We start from the raw sequence: 13,933 nt of genomic DNA, 5'->3' as shown, positions 1-13,933 counted from the left end.
TATATTATTTATTCAAGTGGACTTTAGACTTTTGAGTTATTAGCTATTTATGTAGCAAGTCCGGCCATAGGTCGGGCCAAATGGCTAGTATCCCTAAAGAAGGGGATATACCCACAATAGATATCCAGAAATTGAATATCGATAAATACCTACATCCTGATATTTTGTACTAGTGAAAACTACCCACATTTTCACCTTCTAAAGAATCAAGTAGCCTCGTAACGTAAAATACAAAAAAAAGGCATTCTTTCCCAACGAATCATCGGTAACTCTACTAACTGCTCGTAGGTCTTCTCCGTCAACTCAAAGTCAATACCGTACAATTATTCTTCTTCCAAAAAATAAGAAAAGAATCTACTTTTTTAACTTTTTCACTATTCATTCCTTCGCATGCAAGCTTTTCATCTTCTCTCTCACTATAAAAACACTCTTCATTTCTCAACAGCAGAAGACATTATTTTTAGTGATCAAAGAATGACGACAGCAAAAGAACACATTGAACAAATAAGGACAAGTAAATTTTCCATAGGTGGACAGCTTAATCCATTAACTGAAGACCTTCACCAGTCAGTTAAAAACCTCTCCGCTGAACTTTACGCTAAAGATGTTCACTTCCTCATGGAGATCATTCAGGTAACTACTCATTTTTTATTTGTGTGTATATGTTCTTTTTGTTTTTCTACTGAGTTTGCATGTTTTGCTTGTAGAATGCGGAGGATAATGTGTATGGAGATGGAGTGAAGCCATCGTTGGAGTTTATAGTGACGTCACGTGATATAACTGGAACTGGTGCACCGTCTACTTTGTTGATATTTAATAATGAGAAAGGATTTTCTGCAAAGAATATTGAGTCGATTTGTAGTGTTGGAAGGTCTACTAAGAAAGGACAACGACAACTCGGTTACATTGGAGAGAAAGGTGACAAATGTTTCTTTTTTTGAGATTATTGAAATGTTATGTTCATATTTGTGTTGAGGCTTACTCTGAATTAGTTGTTATTCCATTTTTGTGTTTTGATGTTTAATTTTACTGGTATATAAACAAGTAGGAGAGTTAGGGATCAATTAGTGAGGTTAAGCTGGGAATATGGTGTATTAGCAGTTGATCTTGGAAGTAGCGAAACATAATTGTACCATTTAAGTGTGAGCAGAAGTAATAGATTTCCCATACAAGAGTCTTTGTTATATATATGATTTCTATTGTAATTCATAGCTTGATAGAAAAGGGAAACCTTTAACTGAAATTGTTGGCATAAAATGTTTGTGTTGTTGTTAATATTGGTACCTTTCCCATTATGTCCAATAAGATGTTATGTGCTTAATAGTGAAGAATATAAGGTTTTATGTTATTCCTTGGAAATTGTAATGACTAAGTTCTATCTTAAATCTCATCTCAAATGATTGTTCTTGTATATGGCAAGATTAGGAGTGTTTTGGTACCTGTGAATAGTTTCTGATTTGGGTTGACTTGGTTAGTGTAAACACAACTGATATTCAATTTACATTGCAGGAATTGGGTTTAAGAGCGTGTTTCTGATCACGGCTCAGCCTTTCATATTCAGTAATGGGTATCAGATAAAGTTTAATGAAGACCCTTGCCCAGATTGCAATCTTGGGTATATTGTTCCTGAGTGGGTTGATGAGAATCCTACTCTTGCTGACATACAAAAGATATACGGTCGTGACGCTCTTCCAGCAACGACTATAATTCTTCCTCTGAAGCCTGAGAAGGAGCGAGTTGTAAAGATTAAGCTTTCAAAAATCCATCCGGAAGTTCTTTTGTTTCTTTCGAAGATCAGGAAGCTCTCTGTTAGGGAAGATAACGAGGAGTCCAAGCTCAATACTGTTAGTGCAATCTCAATTTCAAGTGAAACTGATCTTGTTACGAGGAAGAATGTTGGCTGAGTCGTACACTCTTTTTTCTTTCTGCTGAAGAAGATAGTGAAGACAATGAGAGAGAATGTAGATACTACATGTGGAGACAGAAATTTCCAGTTAATCAGGGAAATATGGTGGAAAGGAGGAACGGAATTGATGAGTTAGTAATCACGCTGGCTTTTCCTTATGGGAAGCGTCTCAATAGAGGGATGGATTCGCCTGGAATCTACGCTTTTCTGCCAACGGAGATGGTTACAAATTTCCCCTTTATTATTCAGGCTGATTTTGTTCTTGCATCTTCGAGGGAAACAATCCTCCAAGACAACAAGTGGAACCAGGGGATTTTGGATTCTATTCCGTTAGCTTTTGTTAATGCCTTCATCTCCCTACTGAAAACATCAGAAGGTGCTCCCAATTCATCTCTACTGCGTATATTTGAATTCTTACCAGTTGACAGCTCCTCATATGGAAACCTGAATATTGTGAGAGACACTATCAGAGAAAAACTGTTAACAGAAAACATTATGCTATCAGAGTCATGCACAGAACAGAAGTTCTTCTACAAGCCTTGTGATGTAGGTGGGATCATGCCTCCTTTTTTTTGGAATATCTTGATCAAGGCAAGGGACCAAGGGGTGAGCTTGCATAATTTGTCATTTCATGGAATATGTGCTTTGAGTTCTGCATTTGATAAGGAATATTACGATGACTTACTGAACTTTCTGGAGGTGAAATTCATGGATGCTGAGTGGTATGCAAAGTGTATTCGAAGTTCTAATCTGGTATTGGGACTCTCTGAAGATGGTTACTTGGAGCTTCTCTTCTTTGTCGCTGATAAGTGGACGTCACATTTTCAGCATACAAACATGAAGAATATCCCCCTGCTGAAATATGTAGGTCAAGACGGGCATGTATATCTGTGCAGTATTAATGAAGTGGCCGAATGGCCGGTTGGAAAGAGAATATGTCTTTCTCATGATGCTCGTCATATTTCCTGGCTGATTGACTGGAATAAGGAGTTCAGAGCCATTGCTTGTTTCTTCATGCCAAAAAGCACACAGGAGGCAATGTGGTCATTCCGTTCTGCAGTGACATTAAAGAAATGGCTTTCAGAGCATGTGGAAGCTAGCTTTATTGAAGTTAATGATTATGCTGATCTTCTCTTGAACTCACTGAACAATGACAGAAGGCTTGTTGTGGCCTTTGCTCACTTCTTACGCCACTCTCTCGTGAATAAATATGTTTCTCAAGAGGAAGCTGAAAGCTTGTGCGATAAGATGCCCCTGTTAGATAACTATGGCTGTGTGTCTACAGAGAGAAGTGGGGTTCTTGTCCCAGCTAAAGGAAGTAAGTGGGTGGGACTGATTGGATCAAATCCGTGGAGAAGGAAAAATTATATCGAATTAGGAGAAGACTACTTGCATGCGGGCAATTTCGCTGGTGTACATTCACCTGAGAGGCGGCTAGTTATGTTCTTAAAAAAGTATGTTGGTGCTTCAGATATACCTGATTTATGTCCTCCTGACGATGCTTTTCCAACTGTTTCTTCTCCGTTGACCAAGGAGAACACGTTTTTACTTCTTGAATGGATTCGGAACTTAAAACGCAAGAGGTCTCTGGTGGACGGAATTTTTTTTTGAGATGCATAAGAGATGGAAGTTGGTTGAGCACTAGTGTGGGATACAGGCCTCCATCGCAGTCATTCTTACTTACTCCTGAGTGGGGAAATCTACTGAAAAACGGATCTGAGCTGGTTGATATCCCTTTGATCAATCAGCAGTTCTATGACAATAGAATTATTGAATACAAGGAGGAGCTAATATCGATAGGGGTCATGTCCGAGTTTGGGGAAGCATGTCGGTTCATTGGGAGGCACCTCATGCATTTGGCTTCTAACAACAATCTAACGAGGGCAAATGTGTTCTCGATCCTTAATTTCATCAAGTTTTTGAGGGAAAAGTACTTGCCACCTGATGACTTCGTCAAGAGTGTGAGAGTGGGAAGCTGGTTAAGGACTAAGCATGGAGAACGATCTCAGTTGGATCCATTTTGTATGACTCAAAATGGAATGCTGCTTCAAAAATTTGTAATCTTCCTTTTGTTGATCAACAGTATTATGGAGAACGAATCCTGACTTTCAGAACCGAGCTTCAGCTTTTGGGAGTTGTTGTTGGGTTTGATAAAGATTATCAGCGTCTCACTGAGTGTTTCAGAATGCCGACATCGTTTACATCTATGACAGTGGATGAGGTTCTCTTGATACTGGATTGCCTTCGTCATTCAAGATCATCTGATCAACTTGTCAGTGTACTAAAAAGTAGAAAATGGATAAGGACAACTGTTGGCTACAAATTTCCAAGTGAATGTTTCCTGTTCGATTCTGAGTGGGGATGCCTTCTTGAGATCTTTGGTGGTTTCCCTTTGATCTGTGAAAAGTCCTATGGAAATTATATATTCTCATACAAAAACGAGCTGAAGAAACTGGGAGTGGTAGTTGATTTTGAGGAGGCGGCTAAGGCATTTGCTTGTCTATTCAAGCAGCACGCTTCTTCGTGTTCCATCACAACAGAAAACGTGATCATGTTTCTGAAATGTTACAGGGATCTAATGAAATCTCGCCACCGGATCCCAATAGAGCTTCATAACTGTATCTGTGATGAGAGGTGGCTGCGGACTCGTCTTGGACAGAAAAGCCCGAAGGAGTCTATCCTTTTTTCCTCAGACTGGGTGTATCTCTCTCCAATTGCATTGCTTCCCTTTATTGTTGATAGTGAGAATTGCTATGGTACTGCCATTCGAGAATACAAAGAAGAGCTAAAGGCAATGGGGGTGGTACTTGAATTCAACAAGGGGTCGAAGTTTGTAGCTGATGGTTTAACTATCCCTCACAATCCAACGGATATAAATCCTTCCAGTGTTCTTTCACTGCTTGAATGTGTCCATATTATGCTGAAATCTAAAAACGACCCCCCCTTACCCAAAGAGTTCATGCGGCGAATCAATAAGAAATGGTTGAAGACCCATATGGGTTACAGACCTCCCAACGAGTGTTTGCTATTTGGTTCAGATTGGAATTCTATATTACAATTGGAAGATGGTGCTTTTATTGATGAAAAGTTTTATGGCTTTGATCTTGCATCCTACAAAAAGGAGCTGAACTCAATTGGAGTTACCGTTGATGTTAAAAATGGCTGCCGTTTACTCGCTAGTGAACTCGAGTCTCATTCTCATTTTGCTGTCATTGCTCGCATCTATGCGTATTTACAAAAATACGACTGGAAATTAGATAAACCAGACGACAGAACTGCTAACTGGATCTGGATTCCAGATGGAAGTGACAAGGGACAGTGGGTGAGCCCTGAAGAATGTGTTCTTCATGATATGGACGGTCTCTTTGGCTCACAGTTGAATGTTTTGGAGAGACACTATGATAAGAAACTATGGTATTTTTTCTCCTTGACTTTGCACGTGAGGCAGAATCCTTCTGTTGATGACTACTGCAGGCTTTGGAAGACTTGGGAAAGTTCGGAATGCCAGTTGACACATGCAGAGTGCTGTGCTTTTTGGGTATGCATTGTGCAGCACTGGAATTCTTCAAAGACCAAAAATCTTCTTGCTGAAATGGTGAAGCTGCCTGCATACACAAACTCGGATGTAATTCAGTTGTGCAACAAACAAGATATTTTCATTCCCGATGATTTGCTGTTGATGGATCTACTGCAAAATGCTTCTCCAGATCCGTTATTCGTCTGGTATCCGCAGCCAAGTTTACCATCTATTCCACGGACTAAACTGCATGAAATTTACAGTAGTATTGGTGTTCGAGTCGTTTCTGAGTCTGTTGAAAAGAGTGAATGTTCTAAAGTGGATGGTGATTTTGAGCAGGTTAATCCAAGTGAAATTCTGATCCGTAGAGAGCTTATAAGGCTCATACTGGGATTTCTTGCTGATCCTTCTATCGAAGTGGATGCGAACAAGAGGCAAAAGATAGTCCAGGCTCTTCTTGATGTTAATGTCTTTGAGACTGAGAAACCCATTACAGTAGGTTATAGCTTATCGTTGTCTTCAGGAGAAAGTGTTAATGTGAAGGCAAGCCAGATGATTCGTTGGGAGAGAGAGAGTTCCAAAGTGTTCACTCAGAAGATAAACAGGTCATGTGGACACAAAGCCAATATTGAATTTGCTACGTTTTTCTCTCAGGTGATAGCTGATGGGATTTTATGGGAGAAATCTGAACGGATTCCAGAACTGTGTGAACTGATCAAGTTGGGCTGGCTGTTGGAATTTGAAGAGGAAGCAATTGGTTTCTTGCTGAAAACCAAAAATCTGCAACTATTTATGGAGGATTTGGAGTTTCTGAATTCTAAATTTCCCAGTGAATAGCTCTAGCCGCACTTCCTGCCAAGTTCGTGACATGTCAGTTAGTAGAATTTTCATTTGGTGTCCTTTAGTATTCTCTACTGTTCCTATGGATTTTTGCTATTTTTGATTGCCTGTCAAGTCTGCTTGAGGTTATGTTTCATGAATATAGTACTTCTCAAGAATGACGGACTTTTGTTTACAACTAGTAAAGATGCATTCTCGATAGTGTGATTTATGATTTCACATGCATCTATTATATTATTAAAGCACACTTCACCATATTAACTATTAGGGTCAGTTTGTTAAATTTTAACTAATGGAAAGAAAAGAAAATAAGTGGTCCACTATGCAAAGAAAATGAATAGAATAGAAACAGTTTTAAAATTATGTCTGTTTAGTAAACTGTGGAAAGGAAAGGAAAGTAAACTGTGTCTGTTTTCTTTTTTACCTTTCCTTTCCCTAAAATTTTTAGGTCTGGACTATGGACTCAAAATCATTTCAGCTTTGCAAACAAACAACAAAAAAACTATGGAAAAGGTAGACCACACTTCTTTTCCTTTTCTTTCCCTAACATTTTCTCAAGAACAAACATACCCTTAGTCCTAATTAACTTATAACGGTGAATTAATTTATTATTTAATTTCTATACTAAAAAAAACACCCTTATCTAATTTAGTGGGCTTCAGAAGTAGGCTTAATCCCCAAGACTCCATCAACAAAAAAAAAGAGACGGTGGTAGATGGTTTTCTCTTCATCTCGCTGAAAAAACAGTAAATGGCATAACCAAGGCTACGAATTTGAGAAGACTTCATCATTCATTTCATCAGAGATACACCGATATTCTCTCCAAGCACCAGGTATCGATCATCTTTCTAACTTTTATGGTAATCCCTAAGTTTACCACATTCAATCACTGAAAATAATTTTCATTTGCCATTCCACTTGATTTTCTTTTGGTGTTGTATGTTGAGGAAGTTCTTAGTTTTTTCTATCTCACTTTAAAACCACCTTTTAGTGTTACAAACTTTAAGTGTGTGTTGTTTTTTATTTTTGTTTGATAATTGCTTTGTCATTTTTCTTTGATGGTATTGCAGTTCGTATGTGAGAATTTGTGTAATCCTCTGTCACTTATTTTGCCCACGTACTTGACTAGAATTCATAGTTGATGATTCCACATAATGTATGTTGCTGCGGAAAATTCTTCATCGTTATCCATTGGGAGGACGGAGGACATCATTATTCTTTAGTAGTCAAGGTACAAGGACATTCTGAGCAGTGACAGACACAATGTAAATTTTCCTATCTAATATATATATATATATATGATAATTAAAAAAAAAAAAAAAAAAAAAGTACAAGGATTCCATTTATTTTTTGTGCTTCGCTGATTTAATACTTTAGACAATATATAGTTGAATTCAAATATTTTACACTTTAATTACCTGGTATATTGTTTCTCAAATTATAAATTGGTGATGCGAATTTGTGTTGTTTATTGTATACATGTAAACAACTTACATAGTATTAAAATTAGATATCAAGTAAGCTTAACAATGAATTGAAGTGGTACGTTCGTTAGGCTTATACCTATATTTACTTCTAAATTTGCAAGAAAATTAGGTATCAGGTAAGCTTAAAAATGAATGGAAGTGTTATGTTCGTTAGGCTTATACCTATATTTATTTCTAAATTTGCAAGAGTATAGTCAACCAACATGTTCTTGCAATCGTTCAGCTGTCCATGGTTATATGACTGCACGAGGAAATCCAAACCTTTGGTTCCCATATTGATTAGAAATGTCTCTGTTCGACATAATATTTAAAACAGATATAAAAACATAAACTCAAGGCCAACCTTGAGCATCCCCCGGATTCTCTAGCAAATATTTCTAAAACAGAATATTAGCTCACAATATATTCCGCTTTAAAGAATTATATTCAAAACTACCACCGCCATGTTTGTTGTGGAGTTGCGTATTAGTTATTATGTTCCTAGTAATCGCTCTTGATGAATATGCTCATTATGTATGACATCTATCCTACAATGCGCCATGTCAAAAAAAGTTCAAACCACTCTTGGTTTGTAATCACCATCAAGAGGTTGTACATCTTTTCCAAGTTGTTCGCATCATTTGTATTTTCAATTATAATTCATTTCTTCAATATTACGTACATGAAGGATTGCCTATTTTCTTTCCACAAAACATGTGGAGAGGGAAATATGCGGGTGGTCTGTATTGGTGGACATAGATAATCTTTCAAATATGAGTGCAGAGGTCACTGCAACTACTACAACGCCTAAAAGCCACTCAGTTCATTTTCCCAAGAAACAGTTGGTTTTTTCTCGGCTGTTATATACTAATATGATGCCTTACAAGTTTTTTTTATGAAGTAGATTTAGTTAAGGTTACTATTTGCTCCATTACTACTTCAACCATGCGAGCACAACTTTGATCCACTTGACGCATATACAAAATTTGCTTTTTAATAACACCTTTTTCCTGAATGGTGGGTTGAGGTTAAAAAGTGTTGCATTAAATGTGGACTTTTGTGTTGATAGGGACAACAAACCTGAACTTATTTTTTGGGCGGCAGGGAGTTTAGAGGCCGGTGTGCCCACACCTACTATTTGGCTGGTTCTTTTTTGGTCAAGTAGATAATGTGATGTTTTGATAAACTACTTTTTAGCGTCTGTTCAATTGTTTTTAGATTTAGAATTTCGCTTTTGTGTTTTTTGTGTGTAAGTGTCATGCCATCTTTTTAACACTTGATTTAACCTTACAACCTTAATGTTTTCTTTGTTAAACCAGATCACCACTTAGGGTGACCAACACAGGTTCCCATCATCGCCACAATATATAGGCTGTCCATATTGACAAAGAGAGTTTTTTAAACTGTAACCCGTCTGCCAGTGTTCCCCACCTTCCAATATAAGTCATATAAATTCCTACCTTTGATAGCTTTAATTAGATCTGGCACTTTGGCCAATATATATACACACACACACTATGTTTTTGTTTTTCAATTCCTAACTATGTTGTTGGGCTTTTGTTTTTCAAGTTTTCGTAAACAGAACTATTTTAGATTTTGTTTTATTTGTATTCTATAGTGATTATTGCTTCTTGCTTCAAGGAAGATTCATCGAGTCGGGTTAGATTATTCCGTTCAGTAGCAATGGTGTATGTCTATTTAACAGATAATGGATTTGTGCTCTAAAGACTGCCAACTCCAGTAAACTCCATAAACTCACGTGTTACAGTCACATACATTCCCATTATGTTTTGGGTTAAGAATCAGCTCGATCTATTCACAAGGGGTTTAAATAAAGGAACTAATGTATATTATCTTACCTTTTAGGACTTGATGGGAGGAAGAATTGAGGAGCATACTCTTTTGGATGAGTTAGATTTTTTTTTGGTACTTTGCAAGCCATTTACAAGCTCATTTTTTGGCTCTCTCATAGTGGACTATTGTAGTGTGGATGGGCTATAATGTTACCTCAATATGGGTAACATTGAAATTCCTCAACTGGAGGAATGGATTGCTCATCCTCTATCTAGATTTTCGTAAGGTTAACCTTGATGGTATTATTGACAAATTAACAAAAAAAATATGGCTTGTTGTGCTCGGATCACTAGGATTGTGGAAGTAGCAACTTAAGTGTTTAGGCTACAAAGCCAACAAACCTTCAACATATATGGATTGCATTGCATTGCAGGCAATAGAGTAGTAATAGAAGAACATGCAATGGGAGTGGTGAAGACTTTTGGGAATGGAAATACTTTTGTGGACTTGAAGCTTATGCTTGCATTTCTTTCTTTCTTTTTCTGCACATGCATTTTGTACTTGCTACTACAAAGTTAGCAATTAAAAGGGGACAAAAATTTATATAGGATGTGGACTAGGAGCAAGGGAGTGGTAATGTTACTGTAACTTATTAGTGGAGTTTCAACTGATCAAAAAAATAAAAATGATGATGATGATCGACCACATTAGTGCTTACAACTTTAAATTTGTGTGCATTACAGATAAAACAATGAATGTAGCAATTCAACTTTTGCAAATCGCCCCGTGCCAAAATGAGGTTGTTGATTATAATTCAAACTATAGAATACAAAATGTGATTCAATTCGGTAAATTTTGTAAGAGCCATAGTACAACACTAATTTATTTCCTTTTGCCTCATATGTTGCACTTCTATTTTTCCAATGACTGTTAATGTGGGTTCCAATCTCTAATAAGAAGGTACAAGAGCTTCTAGCCCAATTGGTTGTGTACCCCTCACCTCGTGGGAGAGGCAAGTTCGAATCCCACCAAGTGTTGGTTGGGATTTATTTATTGTGCAATTATGTGATGCGTCTTTGGGCCAGGTGAGCCTTCGGGCTAGAGACATGGTATTGCTACAATGGGTGGATCGAGGAGCGAAAACAAGTCTTTATAGATAAAGTGGAGGCGGTTGGGTCTATTAAAAAATGGCGTGTCAACGAGAGCCTTCGAGTTAGGTTTCTTTTGGGGTTGATGAGCCTTCGGGCAATGTAAGCCTTCGGGCTAGGGGTCCTTCAATGCAACTGGTGTGGGTCTGTCTTAACTCTCTAAATATTTAAAAAAAAAAAATGCCTAAAAAGGTGAATGTGATGTGAGGGTTTTAACCTTTTCTGAATGTGTTATGATACCTGCACTAAAATTAAGTTTTTAGTGGAGAAGGCGTGTCAAGTGGTCGTAGCCTTGGGTGGGCATGCCTTAATTCGATTGTAGATGGTGTGTCAGGTGGTCAAAGGTACTGGCAGTGTCATATGCATGTGGAGAGGATGTCTAGATTTAAGTGCCCTCAGTAAAAATCGAATGATATCTCAGGGCTATTAAGGCACTTGTTGCATATCTTCATAAACTCAATTTTGTCATTTTTGAGTCCCTTTATTGTGTGACCAAGTTTTGTTGTGGAATTTTGACACGAACTTGATACACTTCTAGATGGTGTTAGAATTTCCAACTTCAAGATGAAAGCGAGATCACACGATCCTATCCAAGATGCAAATGTGTTCTTCCATTGCAAAATTTACTAAGGTATCTTTGCTTGATGCCTTAATTGTTTACACAGGACTCGATATTGATGCAAATTAAATGTTAATTTTTTGTATCAAGTGTTTTGGTCCTAACAAATTATCACATAGGCCACACATGAAAAATATTAGGGTACGGTGTACCAAGATTAATGCCACAAACAACATAATAAACACTTCATAACAAATCGTGCTGTAAGCACGGGTAATACCTAGTCTATTGTAATAGAAAAAGAGATTCGAAAAGTAGGCAACTCAAAAAACGTATTGCGCTAGAAAATAACAACTTATTTAGTGATGAAAAGTAGTTTTCTTTTAAAATTTTGTCATTAATTCATTGAAAGCATTCGGAAATTGGTAAATAACGCATAACATTTTTAATAAGGAAAATATAAGTAATTGGATAACATAACAATTATTACAAAATTATTTTTGAAACTAAAATTGTTTGCAAGTGATTAGCGAGTTGCAACAAAAATCTCTCCAAATAATGTAATAAGAATGTAAGTAAAGCTTGACCATTGGAAGTGCTCTTCACCGGAAGAGAAATCCTAGAAAGAATGTTGCGTAAACCAACTGTCATTACAATAGCAAGCTGACTGTGATAATTCCTTCAACAGTATTAATGGTGCCTCCCACAAAAACATTGTGCCTCATGGACTTCAGAGTGGTTGGAGGTACCTTACAATACTTTTCTAATAAAAAAGGTATTTGTTCTTATTTTAATTTGTGTTGGGTAGACTCGAAAAAACAATTATTACAAGTGTGCCATTGGTTTCAAAAATCAAAAAAAACAATTATTACAAGTATGACATTGGTCCCAAAAAAGTTGGATTCGAAAACCCCAAACTTAAACGACCCGGCTAGGTCGTTTGGACTAAGTCCCAAACGCTTACACCGTTCAACCGCCAAAAAACAGAATTTTATATTTTCAAAGTTCAAATCTCAAGCGACATGGCCACACCGTTTGGGACTTGATCCAAAACGGTGTGGCCATGTCGCTTGGGATTTGGATTTTGAAAATATAAAGTTCTCGCTTTTTGGGCTTTGAACGGCAATGGGGCACATCGTTTGGAGTAAGTCCCAAACGGTGTGGCCAAGTCGTTTGGGATTTAGTCCAAACGACCTGCCAGGGTCGTTTAAGTTTGGAGTTTTGAATCCAACTTTTTTGGGACCAATGACATACTTGTAATAATTGTTTTTTTTTAGATTTTTTGAAACCAATGACACACTTGTAATAATTGTTTTTTTTTTTTGAGTCTGCCCAATACAAATTGGGGTCCGGCAGTAATAAGGATTTTCTTGAAAAACTTGTGCCACCTCTGATATATATATTGGCAATGTGACGCCCATTCATTTAGGGACGAACTTGCAATTCGTCTTGTGACTCTTCTCATTACCCTGCTAACTCAACGATTTATAGCCATCATACAAGAGAAAAAACATGTTGGCATCTTTTCAAATTTTGTGATAATCAAGTTAGCTGAGCGAACATTCTGGGCGAGGGGGGATATGTGGACAAAATGTCAATTTGTTGGTTTTTGTCTATTCTTCATCTCTTCTCTTCGTCCATCTCCATTTCCCTATCCACGCCCTCTCAATCTCTCTTCTCCCCTCTCCCTCCTCTTTTTTCCTGCCTCACTCTTTAATCGTGATAACAAGATATACTAGTTGAGTACTTAAGTGAGCAGAGCAAACATTTTTGGTTATAAAGGGTAGGGGTTTAGAATGTCAATTAGATAGTGTTTGCCTGACTGTCCTCAAAACTTAATCTCTGTTTTCTTCTTCTTCGCTGAACTCACCCAAAACTCCCCCTCTCTCTCTTCGCCTTCTCTCTCATTCTTTCCACTCACTTCCCACCAGGCCCAAAAATATCAGTTGAAAATTTGATTTTTTGTCGATATTTATCGTTTTTTCAACCTACCGACTTCGAAACATTTGAAATATCATCTCCGAAATTTAAATTAATTTTAAACCGATATATATATATTAGCGATATATTTGTTTGACTTGGTTGGACAGTTTGACTTTTGACCGATTTTGTTGACTGTTGACCGATATATCCTGATATATATCGTTATATATTGGTGATATTTTTGATATATACCGATTTTTCATTTTCTTTTTGAATATTATCACTTCAAAAATGATATATCGATCCGATTTTTCAATTTTTCCAATATATATCGGTTTTGAGAGGGTCTGAAATATCTTCAAATCCCGAAACTTTCGGCCTTGCTCCCCAGTATAGTTATTCCAGTTTCAGGCAACCAATCATCGAAATTTTCACAAAATTAATTTTATTCTTGCTAGCCCATAATTCGATAGGTTAGTCTTAAAATATAGTTTGCATGGTGCACCTCTTTTAAAAAAAAACATTGCTTCTTAGCATTTCTCTCGTAGTAAAGGATGTGAAGTACATGGCAGATATGCTCATTAAATTTCAGGCATTTAACCAACTTCCAACAATGATTCCTTGAAAATTGAAAGGTCATCTTCATAGTAATCACCAATCGTCACATTTTTGCAGATACAAAATCACAACCCATTCATGGGTTAGGGTGCACTATCCCGATTTTTATGTTTGGTTCCTATTTTTTGAGCCCAAGCCTGTAGACCTTAAGCTACTAGTTGG

At 37.2% G+C, this 13,933-nt stretch overlaps 1 protein-coding gene across 1 annotated transcript; it reads left to right on the top strand.

Annotated features, from left to right (window-relative positions):
* The first annotated feature begins 384 nt into the window (after positions 1-384).
* LOC147507164 (uncharacterized) lies at positions 385-6,462 on the top strand. Its single transcript, XM_086599881.1, is given in 7 exon segments — positions 385-633; positions 708-918; positions 1,510-1,897; positions 1,899-1,917; positions 1,919-3,493; positions 3,496-3,919; positions 3,922-6,462. Coding segments are annotated over 7 exon segments (5,199 nt in total). The 5' UTR covers positions 385-390; the 3' UTR covers positions 6,261-6,462.
* Positions 6,463-13,933: the final 7,471 nt, after the last annotated feature.

This window comes from Coptis chinensis, chromosome 3 (assembly GCF_015680905.1).
Source record: "Coptis chinensis isolate HL-2020 chromosome 3, ASM1568090v1, whole genome shotgun sequence".
NCBI lineage: Eukaryota > Viridiplantae > Streptophyta > Magnoliopsida > Ranunculales > Ranunculaceae > Coptis > Coptis chinensis.
This window is presented reverse-complemented; position numbering and strand designations above follow the sequence as displayed.